General features: G+C 41.1%; 2 protein-coding genes across 8 annotated transcripts in view; one reads left to right on the top strand and one right to left on the bottom strand.

Moving 5' to 3' along the window:
* The window catches only part of PSMC5 (proteasome 26S subunit, ATPase 5), a 10,594-nt gene extending 616 nt beyond the window's left edge, over positions 1 to 9,978 (bottom strand). Inside the window, exons 1-11 of one of the 2 annotated variants that reach the window (XM_072111126.1) lie at positions 9,819 to 9,978; positions 8,647 to 8,718; positions 6,742 to 6,811; positions 5,573 to 5,670; positions 5,443 to 5,499; positions 5,133 to 5,363; positions 4,346 to 4,472; positions 3,645 to 3,835; positions 1,857 to 1,955; positions 1,523 to 1,633; positions 355 to 441 (exon numbers count right to left, since the gene is read on the bottom strand). In XM_072111126.1, the coding sequence (XP_071967227.1) occupies positions 355 to 441; positions 1,523 to 1,633; positions 1,857 to 1,955; positions 3,645 to 3,835; positions 4,346 to 4,472; positions 5,133 to 5,363; positions 5,443 to 5,499; positions 5,573 to 5,670; positions 6,742 to 6,811; positions 8,647 to 8,718; positions 9,819 to 9,866 (1,191 nt within the window). In that variant the 5' untranslated portion in view covers positions 9,867 to 9,978. Of the gene's footprint in view, positions 1 to 354; positions 442 to 1,522; positions 1,634 to 1,856; positions 1,956 to 3,644; positions 3,836 to 4,345; positions 4,473 to 5,132; positions 5,364 to 5,442; positions 5,500 to 5,572; positions 5,671 to 6,741; positions 6,812 to 8,646; positions 8,719 to 9,716; positions 9,786 to 9,818 lie in introns of those variants that run through there. The other variant, XM_072111127.1, reaches the window with a different exon arrangement.
* Positions 9,781 to 22,273, top strand: LOC140064337 (uncharacterized). Of its 6 annotated transcripts, none has more exons than XM_072111121.1 (5): positions 9,781 to 10,928; positions 13,026 to 14,445; positions 16,522 to 16,701; positions 16,833 to 16,971; positions 22,037 to 22,273. In XM_072111121.1, the coding sequence occupies exons 1-5, from the start codon at positions 10,922 to 10,924 to the stop codon at positions 22,082 to 22,084; spliced, it is 1,794 nt and encodes a 597-aa protein (XP_071967222.1). In that variant the 5' UTR covers positions 9,781 to 10,921; the 3' UTR covers positions 22,085 to 22,273. The 6 variants fall into 6 exon arrangements, with proteins under 6 accessions (XP_071967222.1, XP_071967220.1, XP_071967217.1 ...); XM_072111119.1 differs by having other exon boundaries at positions 9,781 to 10,485; XM_072111116.1 differs by having other exon boundaries at positions 9,781 to 10,055.
* The last annotated feature ends 2,863 nt before the right edge of the window (positions 22,274 to 25,136 follow it).

Genomic DNA, 25,136 nt, shown 5'->3' on the forward strand with positions numbered 1-25,136 from the left:
GTGATGAATATATTTTCACTTCTTTTTTGTCTGACTTGAAGTCATTTCAGCAGCGAATAAATTGGGAGTTCTCTTGTTGAATGGAATTTAGACCACAGTGATCTAATATTAATAACTTTCACTAGGTGATAATAAATTCCCTTCTACATCAGTAATGTTTATCACAAGTATTAGTCAGCTGCATTGATAGGATAACCCCCATAACTACATCTGACTGCAGATGCATCTTCTACCATCTTCCTCAATAAGCCATTATATCAGAAAGCCCACTTTTCCCCTGCCAGTGCATAAATGCATCAACTTGTCTCCAGTCGTGGCAGAAGCATGGAATTACAAAACCCATCAAAACCTTACCTTTGCTACTGCCATTTCAAAGTCTTCTTGGGTGACATGTACCCGTCTTTCACGCAGAGCGTACATACCCGCCTCTGTACAAACACCCTGTAATCATAAGAGCAGGGGATGAGACCACTGTCTGATGGAAATAGGAAAAAGCATGGCTAAAAGGAGATTATGTATTTTAAATAAAGCACAGGAGCCTCAGCCGAATAAAGGGGTTGTCCTAAGTATTTTAAGTTATCCTCCATCCACAGGACAGAGAATAACCAGCTAATCAGTGAGGGTTCAATTGCTGAACCCAATATTGAGACACCCAGTAACTGGAGAAAGAAGATGCAATTCTCACCAATGGGTGGAGTTGCAGGAGAAACATCCGTCCTACAGATTCATTCTGTACAGTGCTCACATATCTCCAACCACTCTATAGCAGCATTAGTGAGAATGAGATGCAGGTTATTTAGATTGTTGGGATCCTGTTATCGTGATAGGTGGGGTACCCTTACCGATCAGCTCGTTACCCTGTATCCTGTGGACGAGGGATAATTTAATACTTGGGACAAGCACTTTATATCACTTCATGTCACTTCTGTTACGCCACATTATCTTGTGACCATGCCCAATGTTTTCCTTATCTGGGACCTCCCCTGAGGTGACATGAGATTACACATTACAATTAGTAATGTACTTATAAATGAGTGGGAAGTTTTTACTCAAAGAAGAAGCTAATGCATCAGTAAATAAAAATGAGCTCCAATAGCAATTACAAAGGTCACAACGGATCCTCCAGAACTCACCACAATACAAAAGCTCTTAAACTAAATTAAAAAAGGCAGAAAAAACAAACAAAAAAAAAAAAAACACACACAACTCTGAAGTTTTCTGGCTTACATTCCCATTAGAAATACTCCCCAAATGTGTGGTCATGGCGTGAGATTTTTTGAAATGGGTGTTAAATTTAGACAGACACACACAGACATCCAGGGGGTAAACTGCGATTTCACAATATTGTCCACATCTGTTTCCCAGTGATCTCTACACTGGGACTATGGGCGTCTAACAAACACCCATCTGCTCCGCATTAATCCGTCAGATGCGAGGTGCTGCGCCAATACCAGAGACACGTCTCCAGCTTGAGATAGAAGATTAGAACGCTCCTCTCCAAAACACGTTACATGATTCTTACCTTCACCTCCGCTCCGGACGCTCCAGGCATAAGTTCTGCAATTTTGCGCAGGTTTATACCACGTGTCAGGTTCATCTTTCTGGAATGGATTTTGAGGATGTCCAAACGGGCCTGTGTGGAGAAAATGGAGCCTTAACTCGTACCTATGAGAACAAGCCATGTCTGGGCACTGCTTTTGCAGAATATGATAGACGAGTTCAAGCAGGAATATTAGCAGAGTTATTCCAGAAGCAAAGTAACCTCTAACAGTGTTAAAGAAAATACAGAAAAGTTCACAATAAACGGGAAAAGAAGTGGGCCAGGATCCATACTCCACAGCAGTGCAGATAATTACCTCTTCATTAGGAGGGGGGAACTCAATCTTCCTGTCAATACGGCCGGGGCGCAGCAAAGCAGAATCCAATATATCAATTCTGTTGGTTGCCATGATGACCTGGGGAGGAGGCACCAGGGTGAGAGAATGGATTAGTCCCTTTCAAAAACATACACCCTCTGCCACATGCAACATTATCAACTATAGGGGCAATATTACAAATAACATTGGATGTTTTTACACGGTTTAAAAAGTTTCCCCCTATTCCTTTTGATTAAACTTTTTCTTGATGTCATATGTGGACACGCACAGAATGTAACCTTCATGTGGTCACTTACATAAAAAGATCTCTACTATTAGACATGTTTGCGAGTCTTTGCCTCTTGTGAAAGATTCATCCTGCACGCTGCTCCTTGTATAAGCAGACAGCTCCTCTCCGAGGAGACAGCTTGACTCAGAGTCACTGCTGGACGTAACATCACTCCCTTCACTTCTCACACTGTCCATCCGTTTACTTCCTGGAAGCCGCACACTCACTGAACCGGGGGAGTCATGACGTGAAGGGAGGGAGGAACAGAGCGATGTTCCAGCTACACCTCCTCTGCAGAGCTCAGGCACGTAAATAAAGGTTTCCAGCTCTGCACTCATTACAAAAGTTGCCGGACTTCTGAATGACTTGAGGGATTATGTCCAAGGCAGTAAATGTAAATAGCAACTTAAAGAAATAAGCAACCACATTTACATACCAGACACTCATTAAAAGGCTTTTGGCACACAACCTCTATGGGTATGACAGGGTATAGCAGTGATTGCTGATCTCTTAGAGGAGAGCCCAAACTACAACCAAAAACCCAGACTGCAGGATGAGGCCTTGCCTGGCGTACTCAGTCGGGGCAACAGCCAGAGTGCCCAGAGAGAGGGCTCCAAGCGCCACCCAAGCCACAGGTTTTGCCATCACTGGGGTAAAGCATCTGTTTGGTTTGTGTTTCCACTGCTTCCAAGTCTCAGTTCTCTCTGGTAGTAGTGATGTACTGTATGCAATTCCCAGACGTTACACAATTGTACACCTAGAACACATTCTGCCTAATGGGGTGATGAGCACATAACAAAGATTGTGTTTCAAAGTAACAACTCCCCACATTTCTGATCACCACTCTGTCACCAAGCGGATCTGCATCAGCCATTTGGTCGTTTAAATGACACTGCCCAATACTTTAACCAATAGTTGAGCAGAGCCAATACTATTTACATATCCCACCTATGTAAAGCCTTCTCTGTGAGATGCCAGTATTGTGTTCTACCCTCTTCTAGGGTTTGTTCTGTACAAGCACAAAGTGGAGTCTTTGCATTGTACCAAAATATGACGCAATAACTTACTAACTGTAATAGTTAATACAGTACCACCGCTGCAGTCCGGCTGGCAGACAGCACGTCTCTGCATCATATTTTGGTATAATGCAAGGACTCCCCTTGAATACAACGTGTGCAGTCCTTGGGATGAGGCCCACACGATTGTGTGCATTTGGCCTTAGGAGAAAAGCAGCCCTCAGTTTCAGGACATTTCTCAATCATCCACCAACACGGGACCACATGGGAGCCAAATAATATCATTGCCAAAAAGACTTAAGTAATGAAGGGCTATGGGAATATCCCTTGCCCAATAATAAGAAAATCATCATCTAGGCAATATTTCAGAAGGCAGGAAAAGAACATCAGATGACAACTAGAAAGCAGTTACAAAGCATTCATTAAACTATGGAGGTAAAAATCATAAGAGGTTTAAACCATCCTTCTACAAACATAACATACCTTGATATTCTTTGTGGCCTCAAAGCCATCCAGCTGGTTCAGCAGCTCAAGCATGGTACGCTGCACTTCACTGTCCCCACCAGAACCGCCCTCCAGACGCGAAGATCCGATAGAGTCGATCTCATCCATGAAGATAATAGAAGGTGCATGTTCTCGAGCCATGACGAAGAGTTCTCGCACCATGCGAGCTCCTAATAATTGACCACAGGTTAAAAATTAATGCCTTTACCTGAACAAATCCATGTTGTATTCCACTACGTAGTGTTGGCTCATACATAAAAGATGACTTAAATTTATAAAAACCCAATAATTTTCAAAACTGTCTTTTCTACTCAAGTCAATGACCTCTAATTACTGCCTCCTGCTGTTCCCCTTACCATTTAGTATGATCTTAAAATTCAGCACATGGTCTAGACAAAGTTGATTTTCTACACCAACTAATAGTGTAGTGTTTCTTTGCACCTCCTGACTTATACTAGACCATATTTATCATCCAGCATTTACATTTTTTAATTTGATGCAATCTTTCTAGTAAAATTTCTTCTCTATAATCTCCAAAACACAAATTTAGCATATACAGCAATGTTTAGGGGCAGAAATGGAGAGAGATTTTAGATTAATATATCATCAAGCCAAATCACGATTCTACAGTCTTCTTTTCCACTTTGCTACAAATGTAAAGCAGGTAAAATGATACTCACCCTCCCCAATAAACTTCTGGACAAGTTCAGATCCAGATACACGGATAAATGTGCAGTCTGTATGATGTGCCACAGCACGAGCCAGTAGGGTCTTCCCAGTACCTGGAGGTCCATAGAGGAGCACTCCCTAAATAAAGAGATTCTTAAAATATGAATATGCAAAAAACATGGAGAAAGGTTCAAATCAACATTCTCAACAAATAGAAAATAACTAGTCAGGCAATGAATTGTTGCTGCAGTGACCTTAAGTAACTGAAGGGCTTCTCCAGATGTGGTGAACATTCCAGTACACTTTTTCTGTGCAAAAAACTCCTGGATCCAAAATACTCGCCTAAAGTGACTACCAGACGGCAGTCACTTTAAAGGTCATCTACCACCAGGATGACGGATGATAAACCTAGCACACTGACATACTGGTGTGCGCTCCCCTCTGGCAGTATCTGCTCTTTTAGCTTCCTATGCCCTGGTCTTTACAAATAAGGTTTTACTAATTATGCACACGAGTCTGAAGGGCTATGACATTTGGAGCTCCTTAGACTCATTTGCATAATTATTAAAATCTCTCTCTCTATATCTATATATGAATGATGAAATATGGGAGCTTTAACCCCTTAATCAGCAGATGAAAAATAAATTAATGCCATGTTCCTTGTTGTGTGGGAGACAGACAAAGTGGTGCAGTAAGAACAATTGTTACTTTTGGTTTTTAAATTATGGATAAAATGGGCTACAGTTTTCTTCAAAACAAACCCTCAAATAATTTGTCCTGAAAGATAAAGCCCCAAACCTTAGGTTGTGCAATCCCAAGTGCCTCAAACAGCTCAGGGTGTTTGACTGGCAACTCAATGACTTCCTTGATCTCTTTGATTTGCTTGTCTAAACCTCCAATCATCTCATATGTGGAGTCCGGAACCTTCTCCACCATCATCAGTGACACCAGCGGGTCCACCTTGTTGGGCAGGATTTTGTGCAGGGTGTAGCTGTCATTCCTTAAAGCCACTCTACAATTTGGGGTTACCTGATAAGAGTATAAATTGAATCACATTACAGCACATTACAGAACCACATCAACTGTTCTTTATGAAGACAATACTCACATCATTAATATCAATGTTTTTGTCGATGTCTACAACAAACTTTCCCTCCGGATGGACCTGAAAGATGACAAGTCAGTCAGATACAAGTCTTGACTACAGCTTATCCATGACGCAACATTTATTCACTTACCTTGACCAATACCTTCTTCTTGTCCATGGCACGTACTACTTCTCCAACATAGGATCCCTGCTCCTGGAGTAACTGCAACTCCTCCCGCAGCAAACGAACTGTTAAAGCAAATTCCGTGATTTATACAAATTACTGGCAAAAACTATGGAATCTTCAGATTCCACTTTTTAAATTATTCACTACAAATTAAGAACAAGCTGGAGGATCAATCCCATGTGTCATATCATAAATCAAAAAGTAATTCAATACATAATAGTGTAAAGCGACTTAGGCACACAGTGGTGAGGTCTATAATTGTATATGGTGTCCTGTTTGATGTTTGTTCTCTGTTCCCCAAAATACTTAATATGAGGAGAACTCATGCAGTCTACCTGCTCATATGCAAGGCAGGTTCCTGGGAGTTCTTACTAAAGCATCTTTTTGAGATAAATATTAATAAATTATCATTACTAGTTAAAAGTCCCTGCTAGACTTTGCTTGTACAGCGATATATATTTATACCCAAACATAAACAGCTAGCATTCGTTTCACCAGGAGTCATACATCCCTTGCAGATTATAGAAAGAAACCTTACATGAATACACTACATGATTTATTACACAATCTCACGATACATCATACATACATGCAGTGGGGGACTTTTATAAATGAATACAAGCCCTTAAATAATCACAATTACAAGTGATTACCACCAGTTATTGCAATTATTTACCCATTCAGTCCATTTCAACACCAAATGAGTGTGGAAAGATGTAAATGTGGCGGAGCCAGCAGCAGAGGGGGAGCTCATGACCCACTTCATCACACTAGCTATAGCCTCCAAATATTCAGGCCTGAAAGTTTGTATGATATTGTGCAGTTCTACATCAGGCAGGACTTGTGGCAGAATTTTCCACAGCTGTATGTGACACAATAAATAAACTTACTTCCGAAAAGGCCTCATATGATGTACTAAAGGGGAACAGTGCAGTAATGTTTACACCTGCCAGCCTTACTCTACCCAAAAGTCACTGTGCCTGAGAAGTGAGTGTGGACTTATATTGGTAGCGTTTAATCACCTTTACAGGAAAAAAAAAATTGTAGCAGATCCACTAATAAAAAGTGTCTGATTAATCACGGTTCCTATAAAAAAAGCAGCCATGAAAGCATGTGTTTTTTTTCCTCTTTACCTTTTGCATTGAGCTCATTTCTTTGCGCTTGAAGACGTCTCAAGTTCTGGCTTTTTTCATTGACAACCAACTAAAGAAGAAAATAGCTTCATGAGCAGTTGGCAGAGACAGTTATGTTCTAAAGGATTCTGCATACAATTTCTAGTACAACTAGCAGAATAATCTGCTACATATCTTATGTCTAAGGCCTCATGCACACCACCTGTTTGCCGCCCACAGGACATCTACATGTGACCACCACTCACCCACCAATGTCCATTGCAAATGCCAGACAAGAGTTTTGTGGCCAAAACGGTTGCGCACACTGGGCCTTAAAATCAGTAAGTATTTTATAGCTAGAAATAATTCACATGAATTGGAGTTGTTGCTGGTCTTTCTGCATAATTTGCCTCTTATAAATGCAAGGAGGAGGAGTTTTTTTCTAGGTTTTTATTTAACCCTTTAAGTAGGCAGGGTTTTTTCACTCATTTCCGGAGGATAATGGCAGTGCAGATGGAATACTGCAATGTGATTGGTAGTTCCGCTAGTACATATTAGAGGCACACCACAATGATATGAACTTCACCCCGTGACTACACAGCTTTACCATTCTATATTCTAGGACAGTGGTGGCGAACCTATGGCACTGGTGCCAGAGGCGGCACTCGGAGCCCTCTCTGTGGGCACCCAGGCCATCACCCCAGAATGAAGTTCACCGGACAGGACTCAAAGAATCTTCCCACAGAATCTTCCTACAATGATAGGCTAATTTGCCCTCCTCCTTTCAACTGCATTGGTGTCTTTAGGAGGCTGAACGATTTAAAGGGTTTTTTCACTCATTTCTCGCTCTCCACCTTCAAAAATCCATAACTTTTTCATTTTTCCGTGGATAGAGCTGTGTGAGGGCTTATTTTGTGTGTAACAAGTTTTACTTTCTCGTGATGTTATTTATTATTCCATGCCGTGTACTGATAGCAGGAGAAAAAATTCCAAATGTTGGGGGAAAAAAAAAGCATGGGTCACGTTCTTGTGGGCTCAGTTTTTACATCTTTCACTGTTCGCTCCAAATAACACCTCTACTAAATTTTTAGGTATTCCAGGTATTATTGTGTTTTAATACATTTTCAAAAATTAAACAAATGTGTACGAAAAAGGCAAAAAAATCCCCCCCCCCCCCCATCTTCTGACGATAATAACTTTTTCATACTAGCTGTACTGAGCTGTGTGAGGTGTAATTTTTGCGAAATGAGACAAAGTTTTCATTACGATCATTTTGAGGACTGTACGACATTTTGATCACTTTCATTACATTTTTTATGTAAAAAGGTGTAAAAGTCGCATTTCGGACATTTGGGCACCATTTCCCGTCTCGGAGGTCACCGCCGCCAATAACCGTTTTTATATTTTGATAGATCGGGCATTTTGGGACGCGGCGATACCTAATGTGTCTGTGATTTTTACTGTTTATTATATTTTATATCAGTTCTAGGGAAAGGGGGCAATTTGAACTTTTAATATTTTATTAATTTTTTACATTTTTTAAACTTTTTTTTTCACTATTTCTTGGACCATCTAGAGTACATTAACCCTAGATGGTCAGACTGTTCCTACCATATACTGCAATACAACTGTATTGCAGTATAAGGCATTTCTAAACAGTATACATTACAACGAGTCACTGGCTCATTGTAACGAATATGCAGAAACCATTCAGCCTTGGGTCAGATGAAGACCTGAGGCTGTCATGGCAACTGATCGCCGCCCCCCACACCGACCGAGGGTGTTAGCTGCGATATGCAGCAAAGCCCATCTCTGTATGAAGAGGTCTCAGCCCGTGAACCCTCTTCATACTCATACACTTCATAGCTCTGTGGCGGATATATCGATCTCAGAGCGTGAAGGGGTTAACCAACTTTATTTTCTTACCTGCAGATCCTCGATCTTTGACAAGTAATATTGACGCAAACCAGTGCCTCCACGGGTTTCATCCATATCCATCTGTAGGAGGAAAGAAAAAATTATTTCCATTTTTAAAGACTTCACTGCAGAATTCTTAGGCCGTTTCAGTGGCTAGCACACATTCCCATGTATTTCTACAGGCTCATACACATGGCTGTGGTTTCAACAACCTCCTGGACAGCGTTTTCTACAGTCATTAGTGTGTATGTAATATTACTAGGATAATCAACTGGAGGATAACTACTGGAGGTTTCCACATAATTCAAAGTATGAATGGCATATGGAATAGAGCGAGGGTATAAACCTGCGATACTGTTAGAGGAAGGGTAAATAGATCCAATAATCTAGCAGGAGTAGGAATGCTCAATGAAGCATCAATTCTAAGAGGAGACCACAATCTGCTTTACCAGGAAAATACAAGTTACAAAATAGGTGAGAAAAAACACCCACACCATGCAAACCATAGCCAACCCCTTCACCAAAACAAAGGACGGAAAGAAACCCCCATTGCAAAAAATATGGTCATTACATTCAAAAAAGAACTTAAATATGCAAGTTGGTGTTTTGGGATGTGACATTGATATGATCAATGGGGCAACACCCACTGTTTATGAGGAGAGGGGTCTGTCCCTCTCCTCATGGGTCCAAACATTGTAGTCCGCCTACGTGGCGGCGACACCAACAACCAACCATTCTATGAATCCCTTGGTGAAAATCCTTAAAATCCACATGACTAAAGGCCAAGATGTCCTCCATTGACCATTTACAACCTCTACTGTATTTAGCCAAAGGAAGTCATTTGTAAAAATATGATCTTACGGCAGCTGAAAGAAAAAATAGTAAAGAAGCTGACACTCAAGACCCAGCACCCCAGTATTAAGTAAAGATGGGGGTCTAAGTTAGACACTTGGTCTCCTATCTTTCCTTATCCATTCTGTAAGACAAACCATAAGCCCCGGCTTAGAATATGCTGCTATTAGTGAATCAGCAGAAGCCTAAACGACAGAGCAGCACTGATCACACACTGTCCGTTATACCCGCAGCACGGAGTAACCCAGGTGACACCAGTAGGACTACAAATCCCAGGATAACGAGTATGTACGTGCAGTAACAGCACGCCGCACACATATACCCGGTACCTGTTCTGCGCCGTCCCCCGCCATCTTGTATTCACCCGGCGGAGCCATTCTCTACCTCACCGTGACTCAGGACCGGAAGTGGCACAGACGCAGCTGCGTACGAGCGGACTTCCTGCTCTCACCAGAGACTCGCGGTACACGGGCGGGAGCGTCGTGTGAATTTATCCGTCGCTACATTGCGCCACCTGGCGTACCGGAGGATAATGGCAGTGCAGATGGAATACTGCAATGTGATTGGTAGTTCCGCTAGTACATATTAGAGGCACACCACAATGATATGAACTTCACCCCGTGACTACACAGCTTTACCATTCTATATTCTAGGACAGTGGTGGCGAACCTATGGCACTGGTGCCAGAGGCGGCACTCGGAGCCCTCTCTGTGGGCACCCAGGCCATCACCCCAGAATGAAGTTCACCGGACAGGACTCAAAGAATCTTCCCACAGAATCTTCCTACAATGATAGGCTAATTTGCCCTCCTCCTTTCAACTGCATTGGTGTCTTTAGGAGGCTGAACGATTTAAAGAACAAGGAGAAATAAATTACTGCTTAAATTGCTGTGCTGGCACTTTGCAATAAATAAGTGGCTTTTGGTTGAAGTTTGGGCACTGAGGCTCTAAAAGGTTCGCCATCCCTGTTCTAGGACAAGGGGCATGGAAGATGATGGTAACAGACAGGGTTATATACACCCCTGTTACATTAAAGGGGAATTCCAGTAATGAGCATAAATTATATTCAAATGGGGCATTAAAATATAAGCAAATGTGTAATTAGATGTTATTTAAATAATAATAACTTATTTATATAGCGCACACAGCCCCCATGGCGCTGCACAGAGCTTGCCAAATCAAATTTTGCTCCCAATAGTAGAAAAATGCTGTGGACATACAATGGAGAATTAAAACGCTACTGGCCCTGTGATCAGTCCTGTGACTTTGTCCCTGTGAGCCTGATAGGGAAGAGCCGTTACTGAGAACTGAAGGATCATGGGACTTGTTGTTTCCAGTGGCAGCCATCTTGTAGATAATTGCACCTAATTTAGAAAGTCCATAAAATTTTGTGAAACTATTATATTCAGGAAGCAGGACAGCTGGGGAACTATATGGAAGGTAAGCAGTAGCTGATTCCGCCTCCTGGTCTTGGCTCTGTTCCTCTAGTGTGTCAAGTGGAGACCAGGAGGGGGGACAACCTGGGGCATTTTCACAACCGCCCGGGAGCTATGGATTGTAAAGACATGACTAGTTGTTAAGGGTGTCCAAATGAAGGATTGGCTGTTCGGGTGCCAATCCGGCAATATGTCCAGGTCACGAAGCTGAAATTGAACATTGGGTCCACTCATCTCCATATCTGGAGATATGCTAAGGGTAATTAGCAGAATTACCCCAGGGTAATTAGCGGAACTTTTATAACTCTATATTTCCGCAATCGCAAAAGAAGTCCGAAGGAACATTGTTCCTCACTAAACTGATGATAGATGTCTTTTGAGCTTGCTTCTTTATATATGTAGTAATCTTGGTTCTGGTACAGTAATTATGTAGTAATCTTGGTTCTGGTGCTGTATCCAATGTGTTTACGATTATGGTTTCTATGCAGCAAGTTTTATTATATCACTGTTTGTATGCGCTAAGATCATTGAAAAACTCTAAACCATTGGGGAGGCCACCATCTCTTTACAGCCCAGGGTCTGTGATAGTCCTAAACTTATGTTTGTGATGTACTGTAGTATTATAAGATGGGAAACTAATGTACATGGAGTAAGGGGACCCAAAAGTTTTTTCCAGTCATGGACCGCGAAATTCCAAGTGTCTGCCCTGTGCAGAATAATTGGGAGACAAGGGCAGGGAGGATAAGACTACAGTACAGTATACTTCCCACAGCCTGAAATAGAGATGTTAATTAGAGATGAGAGTTGGATGAAGTACATAGAAGTGGTAGTGGTGTTATAGTGAAGCACATATGGAGACCTCCTAGACTTCATATGAGCTCTTTTACTCTGTTCACACATAGCTACACAGGACAAGCTGGAGGACACATCAGGACACTATTTCGGAAGATGTTTTTGCACAGTTTTGTGTTTTGCTGCCTTGGAAATGTTGTCTTTATTGGTAGTGCAGGTAAGTCGTTCTTAGGGAAGCAGTAGGACACAGTATTTGTTTTTCATTTACAGCAGAGGATATCTCTGAACTGTCAGTAAGTTAGGGAAGACCCACCACATTTGCTTCTTATATTCTTAGACCCGTATTATGCTTCATATATAATCTGGATTTCAATTAGAAGAAACACGTCTCAGGTTGAAGCAGAGGAGGTATGAAGCATGTGCATGACTGTGTAAGGATATTAAATAATGGACGGACTTGCGAAATGCTTTAAGAAATTTGTCTTAATTTGCATTAAAAACTCTAAATAACATAGGAGTCTAAAAAGTCTAAGTAACAGATTGCACTGTTACAGTGTGTATCTAAAATGATTAAACATTGACCCATATATTACTGCCACCTGCTGGCCACAATACAATATTGTCTGGACATTAGACATTCTCATTTTATACTTTATGTACTATATTTTTCTTACATGTTCAATTCTAAAGGGGTTAAGCTGCAATATCACTTGGACCATTCTATCAATTTCTCATCAGTGGTAGTCTCCAACTCTCCATGGATCACTTTATTACATTTCACTTTCACTAAGGGTTTGTAAAAGGTCTCCCAAAAGCAGGGAGGTGGTGGTTGTAAGCCTTCATGCACACAAACATTTTTTACATGTGTCCAGCCATTGTTTCTAGTTAGTTCATGTTTCCATGTTTTTCCATGGTCTCACACACAGCTGGGATTTCCTCAGCCTTGTGTATGAGTCCTGTAACCCCGAGAAAAAACTTCTTGGATGTGTCCTCCCATGGAAGTTGATATAAATGTGGAAAGTAGTGATGCAAAATAGGTGTCATCTTGTCTACCTATAAAAAAAAATTCCTCCAAAGTCATGTAAAAAAAGTGCAGGGAAGAATCATATTTTGCCTTAGATGAGCCAAGTGAGAGGCTGCACGGGGAGTGTCACTTTAGACCCTATCTTTGGTTCTATGGTACCCAAAACTTAAAATTCTTGTAAAGCTCTACTGTGTGTAGAAGACCTTATTTAGTTTGTTACAGATATACTGGTGTTGAAATAGATATTTCTATATTTCTGTTTTTCCCATTGTCTCTCTATGTTAGCGAACCACATGGAAATACTGGAGGAGAGAAACATTTTTAAAGAGTTCATGAAGTACCCATTAAAACACCCCCAAAAGAACCTAGAGCTACAAGTACTAAGCCTCCATCTACGTCCATCATCTAGAAATAAAAGTATAAGGAACTTTTTGGATAATGTTGTAAAAAATTCTCACAGTGGTAAGAAATTACAGCTAGACGGACGGAGGAGGGATAATATGATAACACAAGATAAGCTAAAAATGGACTACAACAGCCCTGAAATCGTAAAGAGGCACAAGAATATAGAATACGAAATGCAGGGTGAGAAATATTGGAAAATAAAAGATAAGTCAAACAAACGCAATAAGGTCCAGAAGCCTTTACAACCCAGAGAGCCAAAACTCAAGCTAGAAAGAGAGGCAGGTGAGGAATATGAGGCCGTTAAACGCAAGAATATCAGGTCCAAAAGAATTGAGCATTTTGCCAGATCTGGGCCAAAAAAAATAACACAAACAATATATCATAATATCAATCCCACCATAGAGGAAACCCAAAGAAGTAAAATAATCCCAGAGAGTTGGGAAGTTGGACACCTGGAATTAACACCTATGATGGATGGGGAGGTATTAAGTGAAGAAACCCCACTGATACATGATCATCTACAACAAGTGGATGTCCTACAGACAAGACATTATCAGGACACAAAGAATTGGGGCATATTGGATAGAAATCTGAATTTCTTCTCAGATGGTGGAAGGAAGGTGACATCTACAGAACCCTATATGAAAGAAAATCACCTAGAAGTAACTAAGTCCACCTTAGTACCTATTTCCAATGGACATTTCCTTAATGAGAATGCAAAACATCATTCAGTGATGGACTTTCCTACAAGAAATGGGGACAATAAGCCTCCAGGCAATCCACAATTATGGAGAGTGGTGGTGCCGGTGGAGGACTTATCCATTATAGATATAGACTCTGATACTATACATCCTGCAGAAACACATACTGAACCCTACAGAGCTGACAATAAGACACATAAGGACATAGTCTTCCAAGCAGAAGGAAGTGGGCAGCATAATTCTTTAAGTGTGGATCATGAGGACCTAGTTGTGACTCCAAATAAAGGTCAAACAACACACAATACACAGGAATTTCTCCAGTCACAACCTACAGTATCCCCAAGTCAGTCTTCATACAATACTTCCCCATATGTTACTTATAGTAAATACTCTGAGGTATCAGGAGTTGGCAAAGAGATGCTTAATAGGATGTTCAGTCCATTGGAGTCAACGATGAACCATAATCCTGGATCCATATATTGTAAACCTGGATATAAAGCATATGGTGGTGTTTGCAAGAGCCAGTGTGACATTGGTGGCATCAACTGCGGAAACAATGGGCAGTGTGTTATTGTGGAAAATATTGGAGCAATGTGCAGGTACTATATAATTTTCAGTGCTTTTTCAATGCATTTTTGGTAAAATGACCTCATGACATCTTAGTAAATGAGAGCCCTTTGCAAATACCTTAATAATACAATGTTATTGAACATATTGGCTACATTCATTGATGTTTTGCCTCTTTTTTACTTGACTGGAAGTTTCCTAGATTTAGGGTAAAGGCTCCTTCTTCCTGAAAGTCACCTCTTATGCTGCTCCCTAAATACGGTATACAATGCAATATTTACAACAGATCTCAGCTGGAATTTCAGTTCAAAACTCCAGATATCAAAGGAAACCACAAATTTCACAAATTATAATCGTATATTAAAATTAATGATAATAGTAATGATTTCTTTCAGACCCAACATAATGGTATATGAAGATATACCAGAACCTTAAATGTGAAAAAGAAAGAAAAGCACAATGCAATGGGGCAGATTTACTTACCCAGTCCATTCACGATCCAGCGGCTCGTTCTCCGGCGCTGATTCGGGTTCTGCCGGGATTCACTAATGCCGTGCGCCCGATGTCCACTAGGTGTTGCTGCTGCTCTGAAGTCAGCCGGAGTTCGCTGGAATTCACCTCCTTCGTTCCGGTGTATGCAAGTGATATTCTTGCGACACGTTTTCCGACGGCCACGCCCCCCATTTCCGTCGCGTGAATGGAGGCGCTGATGCGCCACAATCCGATCGCGTGCGCCAAAATCCTGCGGCAATTCGGAAATATTCGGGAAACTTCACGTAAGTGCGGCGTTCGGACCCTTAGTAAATGAGCCCCAATATGTGTTTTTCTATTCTTTTTCCCTTTTCACTTAAATCATGGGTGTCAAACACTAAATGTGTCCCTCGCCCTTCTGTTATCCTGCACGTCTCATTATCGGTATTCCAATACTTGGTCACTTGGCTACTGTGGAGCAATGTAACTATTGGGTACTGCAGACACTGTGACTGTTGGCTAAGATGAGCCAGGCAATGTGACTATTGGCTACTGTGGTGGTATTAGCCATGCTGGTGTCTCAGGTTGTTTGGCAATATGGGCAAAGAAACTAAAAGGGTTTATCCGGGATTAATAAATATATTAGCTGGGGTGGGCTTTTTAAAATTTATAAACGTGTACTCACCTCCTTCGACACTGCTGATGTCCCATGCCGCTGTCCACCTGATCTGTGCCCGTTTGTTTACAGGGGCATAGAAGCTGCGCTCAGGAAGCTTCCAGCCAGCCGGTAGCTCCCATCCGTCACCATCTCCCAGCGCCCTACAATGCTGAGAGATAGGGACGGATTGGGAGTGGCCGGCCACCTTCGGGAAGCTCCCAATGTAAACATAGGGACATGAGCAGCGCCGGAGGAGATGAGTGCACAGTTTTTTGTTTTTTTTTTAAAGCCCGGCACTTCCCTAATTTATATATATATTCCGGATAACCCCTTTAATGCTTCCACACCTCGTCCAAGGAAAGTGCATGTGCAGCAAATTAGGAGTTCTCAGGTGGTGACTTCACATGAAGAAACTTGCATTCAGATAAATGTGAGGGAACGCCATGGCACATGCCTTTAAGATAAGAAAGGCTACTTTATTCTCTATCCATAAAAACCATACCTTGTAATACGGCATAGGTAGGCTAAAGGCAAACAGTGAAAACATGGCTAACCATGAATCAGGAACGTTGTTTCCAAAATGCGTAGGCACTTTATTTGCCTTTAGCCTACCTATGCCACATTACAAGGTATGGTTTTAATGGGTAAAGAAGCCTTTCTTATCTTAAATGGATGTGTTATGGCATTCCTTCATATTTATCAATATGTGCAGCTTTGTGGTTACCTTCCAAGTCAGATTGCAATGATAATACTGTATAAATGTAACTACTAGACAGCTTGCATAACTTTAAAGGAGTAGATTTATGCATAAAAGATCATTTATTTTTGTATTTTTACGCCAATAAAATCCATCCATTTAATGAGCTCTTATCCAGTTGTACAGAACCCTTAATTATGCATATACTACAGTATATTGAATGTATTAGGGCTTGGAAGCCATAGAAAAAGTTATCTAAATTCATATATGTCGTTGTAATAGGTGCAGGCAGATGAATTCTCTATGTGATGGCGGGGAGTGCTGCCGATCTTCCCTCGCAACGTTCCAGTTAGTGTGTGTCATTGGCGGTTGCTGTATTCTTCTGTCCATGTTCCTGGGATCACTTCCTTTCTTTATCCGGAGAATGGATGTTAAGGCAATTTCTAAGTCTGTGAGAACTAGGTGAGTGTTACTCGCCACTGCTCATCCAACCTGTTTAGAAACCACTCTGTTGTAGTACAATGAGCGTGCACAACAAATATTTTATCTAAAATGATGTATTTTGTTAATAAAGGATTCATGCTTTCTCTCAGCAGACTTTGGATTTCCACCTTGATGCCCCAATCTAGCACCTTATCTTCTTCTCAATCTTCAGACTTTACCACATGTTCAGACTGTGAGTCTCCTCTTGATCCCTCTTCATTGTATCAGACAAAGGAGGTGAGGGCGAATGTAAGCAACAAAAAATAAATATTCACCTGCAGTGCCATTGAAGTGACTAGTGCGCTGGTCATCAAACTATTCATTCTTTTATTCGCTTAGGTCTCCAGCAGTCAGACAGTTACCCCCTATCCATAGGCTGTTACCCCAAAATAAGACAACCTGAATATGAGCTTCAGTATGATTATTCAACCTTTTAGAGCAGGGCTGAAACCCTTACTCCTTACAAGACTGTACTACATGAAACCACAGTTCAAAACACAAATGGCACCATATGAATGTTGGCAAATACATCAATCTTTAATACATTTTATATTCACACATGTAAAAGCAGTCATTGGGGCCTAAAATCAATTTAAACACACATGTGGTGGTCATGCTTCTAAATAAATGTCACTTTAAGGAAGAAACTACAAAAGGGTAAGTGCCATTCTCTTTCTCTACTATTGCAAGTCTTATTGGATTCTACTCAATGAATAGAACACAACCCCTGATATCCCCAGTCTGCATGTGATGAACTTTTGTGTACTGGCCACTGAAATCCATAGTCATTAAGCAGTCCTGTCTATGTTTTTCTCCTCTATAAATTAATATATAAATACAATATGAATCAACATAGAATCTACTTAAATGAAACCCCCGCAAACCCCCAATAGTAGCTTATGGACGACTATCCAAGTATTGCTTAAGTGTTTTTATATCTTGTATGCACTGAAGCATCTCTTTCAAATGACATTTATTAATGTCCTGTCTTTTTTGAGATCCAGTCAACGAGGCGTGGGAGCACAAGCATGCAGTCATAAGCTGCCCTGCCTCCACCCGGCTGTTTAAACTCGTAACCTCGCCCCCTTCCCATACGTTATGGTCCTCCTCTGCATGATCCTTGCACAGGAGCAGTGTGCATGTGAGTTCAGTGCTGGTCTGCGTACACTGGTCGGCTTTACATCCATACCGCACATGCGCCAACCTAAGCTCTCGCATTGTGCAGTGAATTGTCAGCCTATGTAACCGGCCAGTGCTAGCAGGTATATGCAGGACCAGCACTGAACTCACAGGTACACTGCGCCTGTGCAAGGATCATGCCGAGTAGAACAGTGACGTCCAAGAAGGGGGAAGGGATACGAGTTTAAACAGCCGGGTGGAGGTAGGGTAGTGCTTGACTTCATACTTGAGCTCCCCCGCCTCCTTGACTGGATGTCAAGACAGGCAGGACATTAATAAATGTCATTTTGGAAGAAATGCTTCAGTGCATACAAGAAATGAAAACACCTAAAGCATACTTGGATGGTAATCTATACGGTACTGCTTGGAGTTTGTGGGGGATTTCAGATGTGACAGGTTCTCTTTAAGTACCATGACATCCATGTAGTCTATAAACCTGGTTTAAATGCAATTCTCCAGTGAACCAAATGATATACTAACCAGGACATTGTACGACCTAAACCAGAGCAAACCAGATCACCATCACAGCACTCCCACACACGTTTCACCGTCAACTTCCATAATGGGTGTGAATTACAAGCCCTATCCCCCCAAAAGAGCCATATCTACAAACAGATATAGTTGAAACCAGAAGTTTACATACAAGATATAAAAAGACACATATGCCTGTTTGCTGAATGAAATCAGAATAAACATTTCCAGTTTTAGGTCATTTACCAAAATAATTTATATTTGCCAAATGCCAGAATAATAAAATAGAGAATTTTAAAACAATGAAGTTTACAAAAAATGTAAAAAAAAACAGACCACAAAAGAACTTGAAAAAAAAAAGGTAAATGACAACCATTTTGTACTTTCACACCTGTACCAAGCCAGGTCACCAAACTATGGTATGGTATTTATTCCATACAACAAAAATATAATTGATATTTTTTCATCACCATCACACAAACAATTTTACTAATTGCAACCAAAATACTTTGAACCCCTAGTGTGTACAAATAAAATCTAAAGGTCTTTTCACAAAAAATAAGCCCTCACACATCCACACTGACAAAAAGTTTCAAAAGTTATAGAGCTTGGAAAGTGGCAATGCAAAAAGTTTTTCTCACTCAAAAGTATTTCATTATGCAATGGAAGGTAATTTTTAAATAAAACCCTATACTTTGGTATTGCTGTATGTGTATTGACACAGAGAATTTTTTTTAATGTTATTTCGATAACAAAGGCAGAAAATTTTTATTAGAAAAACCATCCAATTAATGTTCTTTTTTTAAATATGCTGCACAGAAAGGGTTAATAAAGTTTACCAGTAGAATACATGAACCCCAAAATTATGCTATCAAAATCTACTTTTTGTCCAGAAACAAACAAGACCCCATACAACTGTATTGACAGAATAATAAAAAAGTTAGAATTTGTGGAAGAAATTGACAATAGCAAAAGAAAAATGGCCTGGGCATAAATGTGGAAAGCACGTGTGGAGATAAAAGGTTAATATCACACACAAATTTTCTTCACTGAACTGGAGACATCATCTGTTATATATACAGGGTATGATAATGTTCTGGAAAATGATGATGATGATTATATTTAAATAAATATGGATTTTTGCTCATGGAAGCAATATGACATCTCCAGAAAAAAAATAAGCCCTAATGCATTTTTGAAGCAAAAATCAATACAAGAGAAACCTTTCAGAGTAGGAAATTAGTAGTAGGAAACATCCCTAAAATTTATATACCAGCGCAGAGAGCAGGTACATAGATCGTATCTCTTAGGCTGCATAGACACGGCCGTTGGGAGACGTATATACGGCCGACATATATATATATACGCCATATATACCCCCCCCCCATAGGCTAGCAATGGGCGCATGGCGCCGTATGGAGCAGTACAGTGCCGCACCATTCTGTACCTGGGGAAAAGATGGGACATGTCCTATCTTTCGCCGTAATACGGCGCTGTGTACCATGCTTCTCTATGGAGAGGGGAGGGGGTGAGCAGCGCTCTCCTGGGCTGGAATGTGTTCCCACTGTGCTACAGTATGGCGGACACACGTTCTTGTGAATGTAGCCCTAAATGTAGGCCCAGTATGTCTATGCATTACAACAAGAACTTAAAGGGGTTTGTCCTGCTCCTCAAGCATTTCTCAAAATTATGGCCTATCCTCAGCAAAAAAATGGTATTGTTCTATATGGACAAACGGTCGGACCGTTTGATGGCACGCCCCCAAAAGGGTAGTGTGCGACACAATCCCAGCGCAGACACTTCTTAAATACCTCTGCAAGCCGTTTTAGCTATGAAGAACCTGCACAGCCCCACAAAAGTGCAGTACACGACCCTTAGTAAATGTGCCCCTTTAAGTCTCTTTGGTCCCATTTAAGTTACGTTTGTCTTCTGCAGTTGCAACATCCCCCACTGGAGTCTAGCCTTTTCTTGGGGCCTGGAGACAGCCTGGGCCCGCAGTACCTGAGTGGCTGGCAGTTGCGGCCTAGGCACGCTGATGTCACGGTGCTTGGTATGGAGACCGGAGGGCTGTCCTACAGCCTGGCAGGTCTCCAGCAGGGTGGTGTGTGCAAGAAAGATGGAGGGAGAGGCTCATGTACTGCTTCTCCCTGGGGCAACAACATAGTGTCTGTAAGATATGTCCCTGAATAATGAATGGGGAGCCCGTGATGGTGAAACAGCCGTATAAAGGGTTCTGATGGAGGCAACGTTGTGCAAAATAACTCACGGTTCTTTATTGGAACAACTGCAGGCAACGGGCCAAATGGTCTTGTTACAGATGCCGGAGATTGTTGGAGATTCTGGATTACTGGAGTGGTCATGGAGAGTGATCCTCAGGAGTTGGTTCACCAGCCTGGTAGTAGATGCAGGCTGGGAGGTAGCTGTGTCCAATACTGGAAGCTGCAGCTTTGTACTGGGTGTTAGTTCTATGTGTAGCACTGAAGGTATACTACACACTAACTCAATTTCTCTCAGTGTACCTTGTGGAAGATGTGCTCTGTAGGAGAGCTGGGTTCCAGGAGCTGCTCCTCTGTCAGGAGCTGGGGCCTAAGAGGACTTGCCCCTTCCTGTCCAGGGGTTTTGTTAAACCCTGGTCAGGTAGTGGCTCATTCTCCAATCACAATCCAGTTCACATGAAGGAATACAATTGGACAATAACTTTAGTAAACTTAACCCTTGCCTGCACAGGCATTATGTACAGCTGCTAATTACCTTAATTTACTGCATTACCCTAAGGCCGCGGTCACATGTACCGCTAGACCTCCGTTCATAACGCGACGCTAGCGCACAGGGGGAGGTCTTCGGCCCGAATGCACATGCGTTTCCAGAGAAACGCATGCGATCGGCTTAGCAATCGCATGCGTTTCCCTGGAAACGCATGTGCGTTCGGGCCAAGGACCTCCCCCTGTGCGCTAGCGTCACGTTATGACGGACGCTTAGCGGTACGTGTGACCGCGGACTTAAAAAGGCATGCGTTAAAAAACGCATCAGTTTTTTTAAAACGCATGCGTTTTTGTCCGTTTTTAATTACGCAAATTTAAAAAAACGCCTGCGTTTTTAACTATCTGAAAACACACTAACTAAAAACGGCCTAAAAACGCCACGTGTGTCTTCACCCTAAGGGTGAGTTGATCAAACTCCCCTACAGGTAGAGGGCCTTATTCGCAAGCACTCCCTTGCCTATATGTCTACAGTGGTGTTGCACAATTATTTAACGCCTTCAGTTGGGTATAGTTTTACATCCACCAACATAGTTTTAGTTAGATTATTATTTCAAGTCTTGCTGTTTTTTGGCATTTTATATGACTTACAATCTTGACTGGAACATTCTCTGCCAGGCAGGTTGTTTAAAAAGTTATGTGAGAAAATATTCAATGCAGTAGGGGACATTACATTGCAATTTCTAGTGTATTTCCTACTATCACCACAAGGGGTCATGATTGAGCTGTGTGTCCATATTGAATAATCTCCAGCAGTGAATGTATAAGGCAAATACCTCCTATAGGTGACATGACCAAAATATTTAACAAAGCTGCAAATGTCATTAAATTAGATTTTATTAGACTGATTGACACGTGATTTGACTACTGGTATAACACAATTGGTTTACTTTTCATTGTCACAGGTGGCACGTCATTTCACTATGTGGCAATGTGAGAGGACTCAGCTCTGAGACCACAACTGCGGAAATAGGACCTGGAATAGAAGTTACTAAAAAATGACAGATATGAGCATTTACCCGGAGAAGCAATGAAAATATACTGCCAGCAGTAAAACTCCAGTGCTTTTGCCCACAATGCATGAGGGATAATGTTGTGTGATATAACAAGCTACTTGTATTAACCAAATCTTCTTTCTCTAACACAGATTGTTTTTTCTTTACTATTAACCATTTAAAAATGTGGAAGTATTAAACTGAATCAAAAAGGAAGTGCTAATGGCTGAAAGACTGAATGCTGGAGATGCCGGAGGAGATTAGGTTTGGTATGTGTATATTTCACATGCCTCATGACTAAGGCCAGAGTCAGACCAAGCAAAAGACATCTTCATTCCCCACACCCATAATTGTGTAAGCAATGAGCCTGCTGGTGATGACAGCTCCCTCATGGCTCGTGGTACCAATCAAAGAACAGTGAAGAGTCCGGTATTCACGCATGGAAGCAGTTGTCAGAGATTAAACATGAAGCATGAGAATATTATGTAGGGATTGCATGGAACAGGTCTACATTTCCATTTCATACTAAAGGTCCACCTTGTAACATCATGCCTTTTAAGGCTCACACTTCTGCACATGTTTCTAGATTTAGCTTATAACTTTAAAGCCTTGTTTTTGTAATAAAGAGCTTCTAATATCCTATATGGACAATAGAGATAACAAAGACATGCAGGGACACACATTTTATACTTGACATCTTCTTAATTCCTTAAAGGAAATCTACAATTAGAATCAAGCATGATAAACCACTTAATCATAGATATTTTTTATTCATAAAGCTATATTCACATGGCCGTATGGGGGACATATATACGGCAATGGGCGTGTGGTGCTTCATATATCCCTATGGAGAGGGATGGGGGTGAGCAGGGGTGAGAGATACTCTCTCTGACAGTATCTACTGTTCTTTAAGCCTCCTATGCCCTTGTTTTAAAGTTAAAGGGTTTTAAAATTATGTAAATGAACCTGAGAGGGCCTTTTTTCCCTACAAAAGAGGGCCGTAAGAAGCTAAAAGAAGAGCAGAACCTGGGAGAGGGGGCACACACCAGTATGTTGGTATACTTGATTTATCCCTTGTGGGATCCTCCGCGGGAAGCAAGTGAGTAATACCCCCTTTTCCCAGATAGGTGTGGGTACCAGAGGTGGAACCCGCATCTATCCTGTGGATATTTCATAATCATGAGAAAATACCCCTTTACCTATATGTTAATGTAGTGGATTTTGAGCTTTGCATGAAAACTCCAGGTGCGATTTCTATTAATATTTTGTACATGCTTTAAAATTTTGATTTTGAGTTTCAGGGAACAATGATTCATTTCTGATTATATGTATAAAACAGTGGACAACACTCAATAGAGAAAATATAATCTATTTGTCTTTTCTTCTGAAAAACATTAAAAAAGCTCAGAGAATCCTCTTATGTGGAGGGTTTCCCAGGTGGACAGCTGATGGTAATCTCCTCAGTAGCTCCGATTGCTCATGTACTGCACAGTACATTTCATAAAGTACTTGTGTCTTTTGGCTTTTGGCAGTGGAGACTTGTGGTTGTTTCTTGAAGAAGTTCATATGCTTTTATACTATATATCCCTTTATATTTAGGCCATAATATCCTCCATAGGGTCTCAGGTGTCAGATACCTGGTCCTGCTCCTGCGATTAGCACGGCACCAGAAGAAAACTGCACCGACATCTAAAGACTATGCTGCAGACTCCGGACCTGCGTCCACTGATGTCTTTTGTCAGTGGGCGGTCCAGGAGGAATTAAAAACATAATAGAAGATTGTTACACTTTAAAGGGACACTGAGGCACATTTACTAAGAGTAGTGCAAACTCCACTAAAAGTGCTCTGCCTGTGAATAGTCTGACAGAAAACTTGTGCACAGCCCTAAGTAAATGTGGGCCACTGTTACCAGCTTTTATCCAACTAAACTACCAGCATTCTCAGTTACAATTCTCTCTTTTATGTGAAATCGTGCTCATTTACCTATGAAATAAATAACCTCCAAAGTCATATGCAAATGTGCAAGGAATAGTCATATTTTGCCAGAGATGAATCAAGTTTAGAGGCTACAGGGGGAATGTCACTTCAAGCGTGCCCTTCTTCAGTTCTATAGTTTCTAGAAACCTGCTTTTATTGTCATATTAAAGACACAAATCAAATCTTTCAAATCAAGTTAGGTGATTCTTTGAGCTATAGTTTCTATATAATTGCTTATAGTGATCTATGTGGATCTATACATAATTATATATATTGATATAAATCTGTTTATTCTCTTGTGTGATCCTAAGAGTAAGTCTCCCACTCTTTGTTTATGTCAGTATCGTTCTTCCACTGCAAGCCAAATAAGCCAGGCTGGGCATATCTGATGTCAGGAATCCTGTGATCGGCACATTTCCACATTTCTCTGAACTTTGTCCAATAGTTGAGGTGCCAGATGCTCATGTAGGGATAGGAGAGGGTCAGTTTTATATGTCCTGGTGAATAATCTGAAATAGGACTGCTGGGACATTAAAGGTTAATAATTGTGATAATGTCATGTATGAAGAAGGGAAATGTAGCTATGTATGTAACAGTCATGATTTAGTAGTACAAGGGGTGTATGTATATTATGTGGGATATGAACAGTAAAATGTGGACACGGAACTGTGCCATGGATATAAGAGACGCAGAGATAACACCAAAGGGTTCTGTCACATAAAAGTCACTGGTATAACATCAGACTGGTATATTCTGCTCCATCCGTAAAATGTTTTCTGGACCAGCCACCTGCCATGTAGTATCTAGATTATACAGGATTATAGAAGAATTATACAGAACTTCCCAAAGAAGCCGGCAATATCAAGAGTCAATACACGGAAGTCTTTGTCGGGGCCAGCAGTACAATTAAAAAAGAAAAAAAATCCCAGCATCCAGACGTAAGAAAATTCAGCTAAAATCCAATTTTATTGAAAAAAAACATGTAGGGACATCCCAGAGTGTATACTTATTGGAACACTTGGTAGGGACATC

The sequence above is a fragment of the Engystomops pustulosus genome, chromosome 6 (genome assembly GCF_040894005.1).
Source record: "Engystomops pustulosus chromosome 6, aEngPut4.maternal, whole genome shotgun sequence".
In the NCBI taxonomy this organism is placed as follows: Eukaryota; Metazoa; Chordata; class Amphibia; order Anura; family Leptodactylidae; genus Engystomops; species Engystomops pustulosus.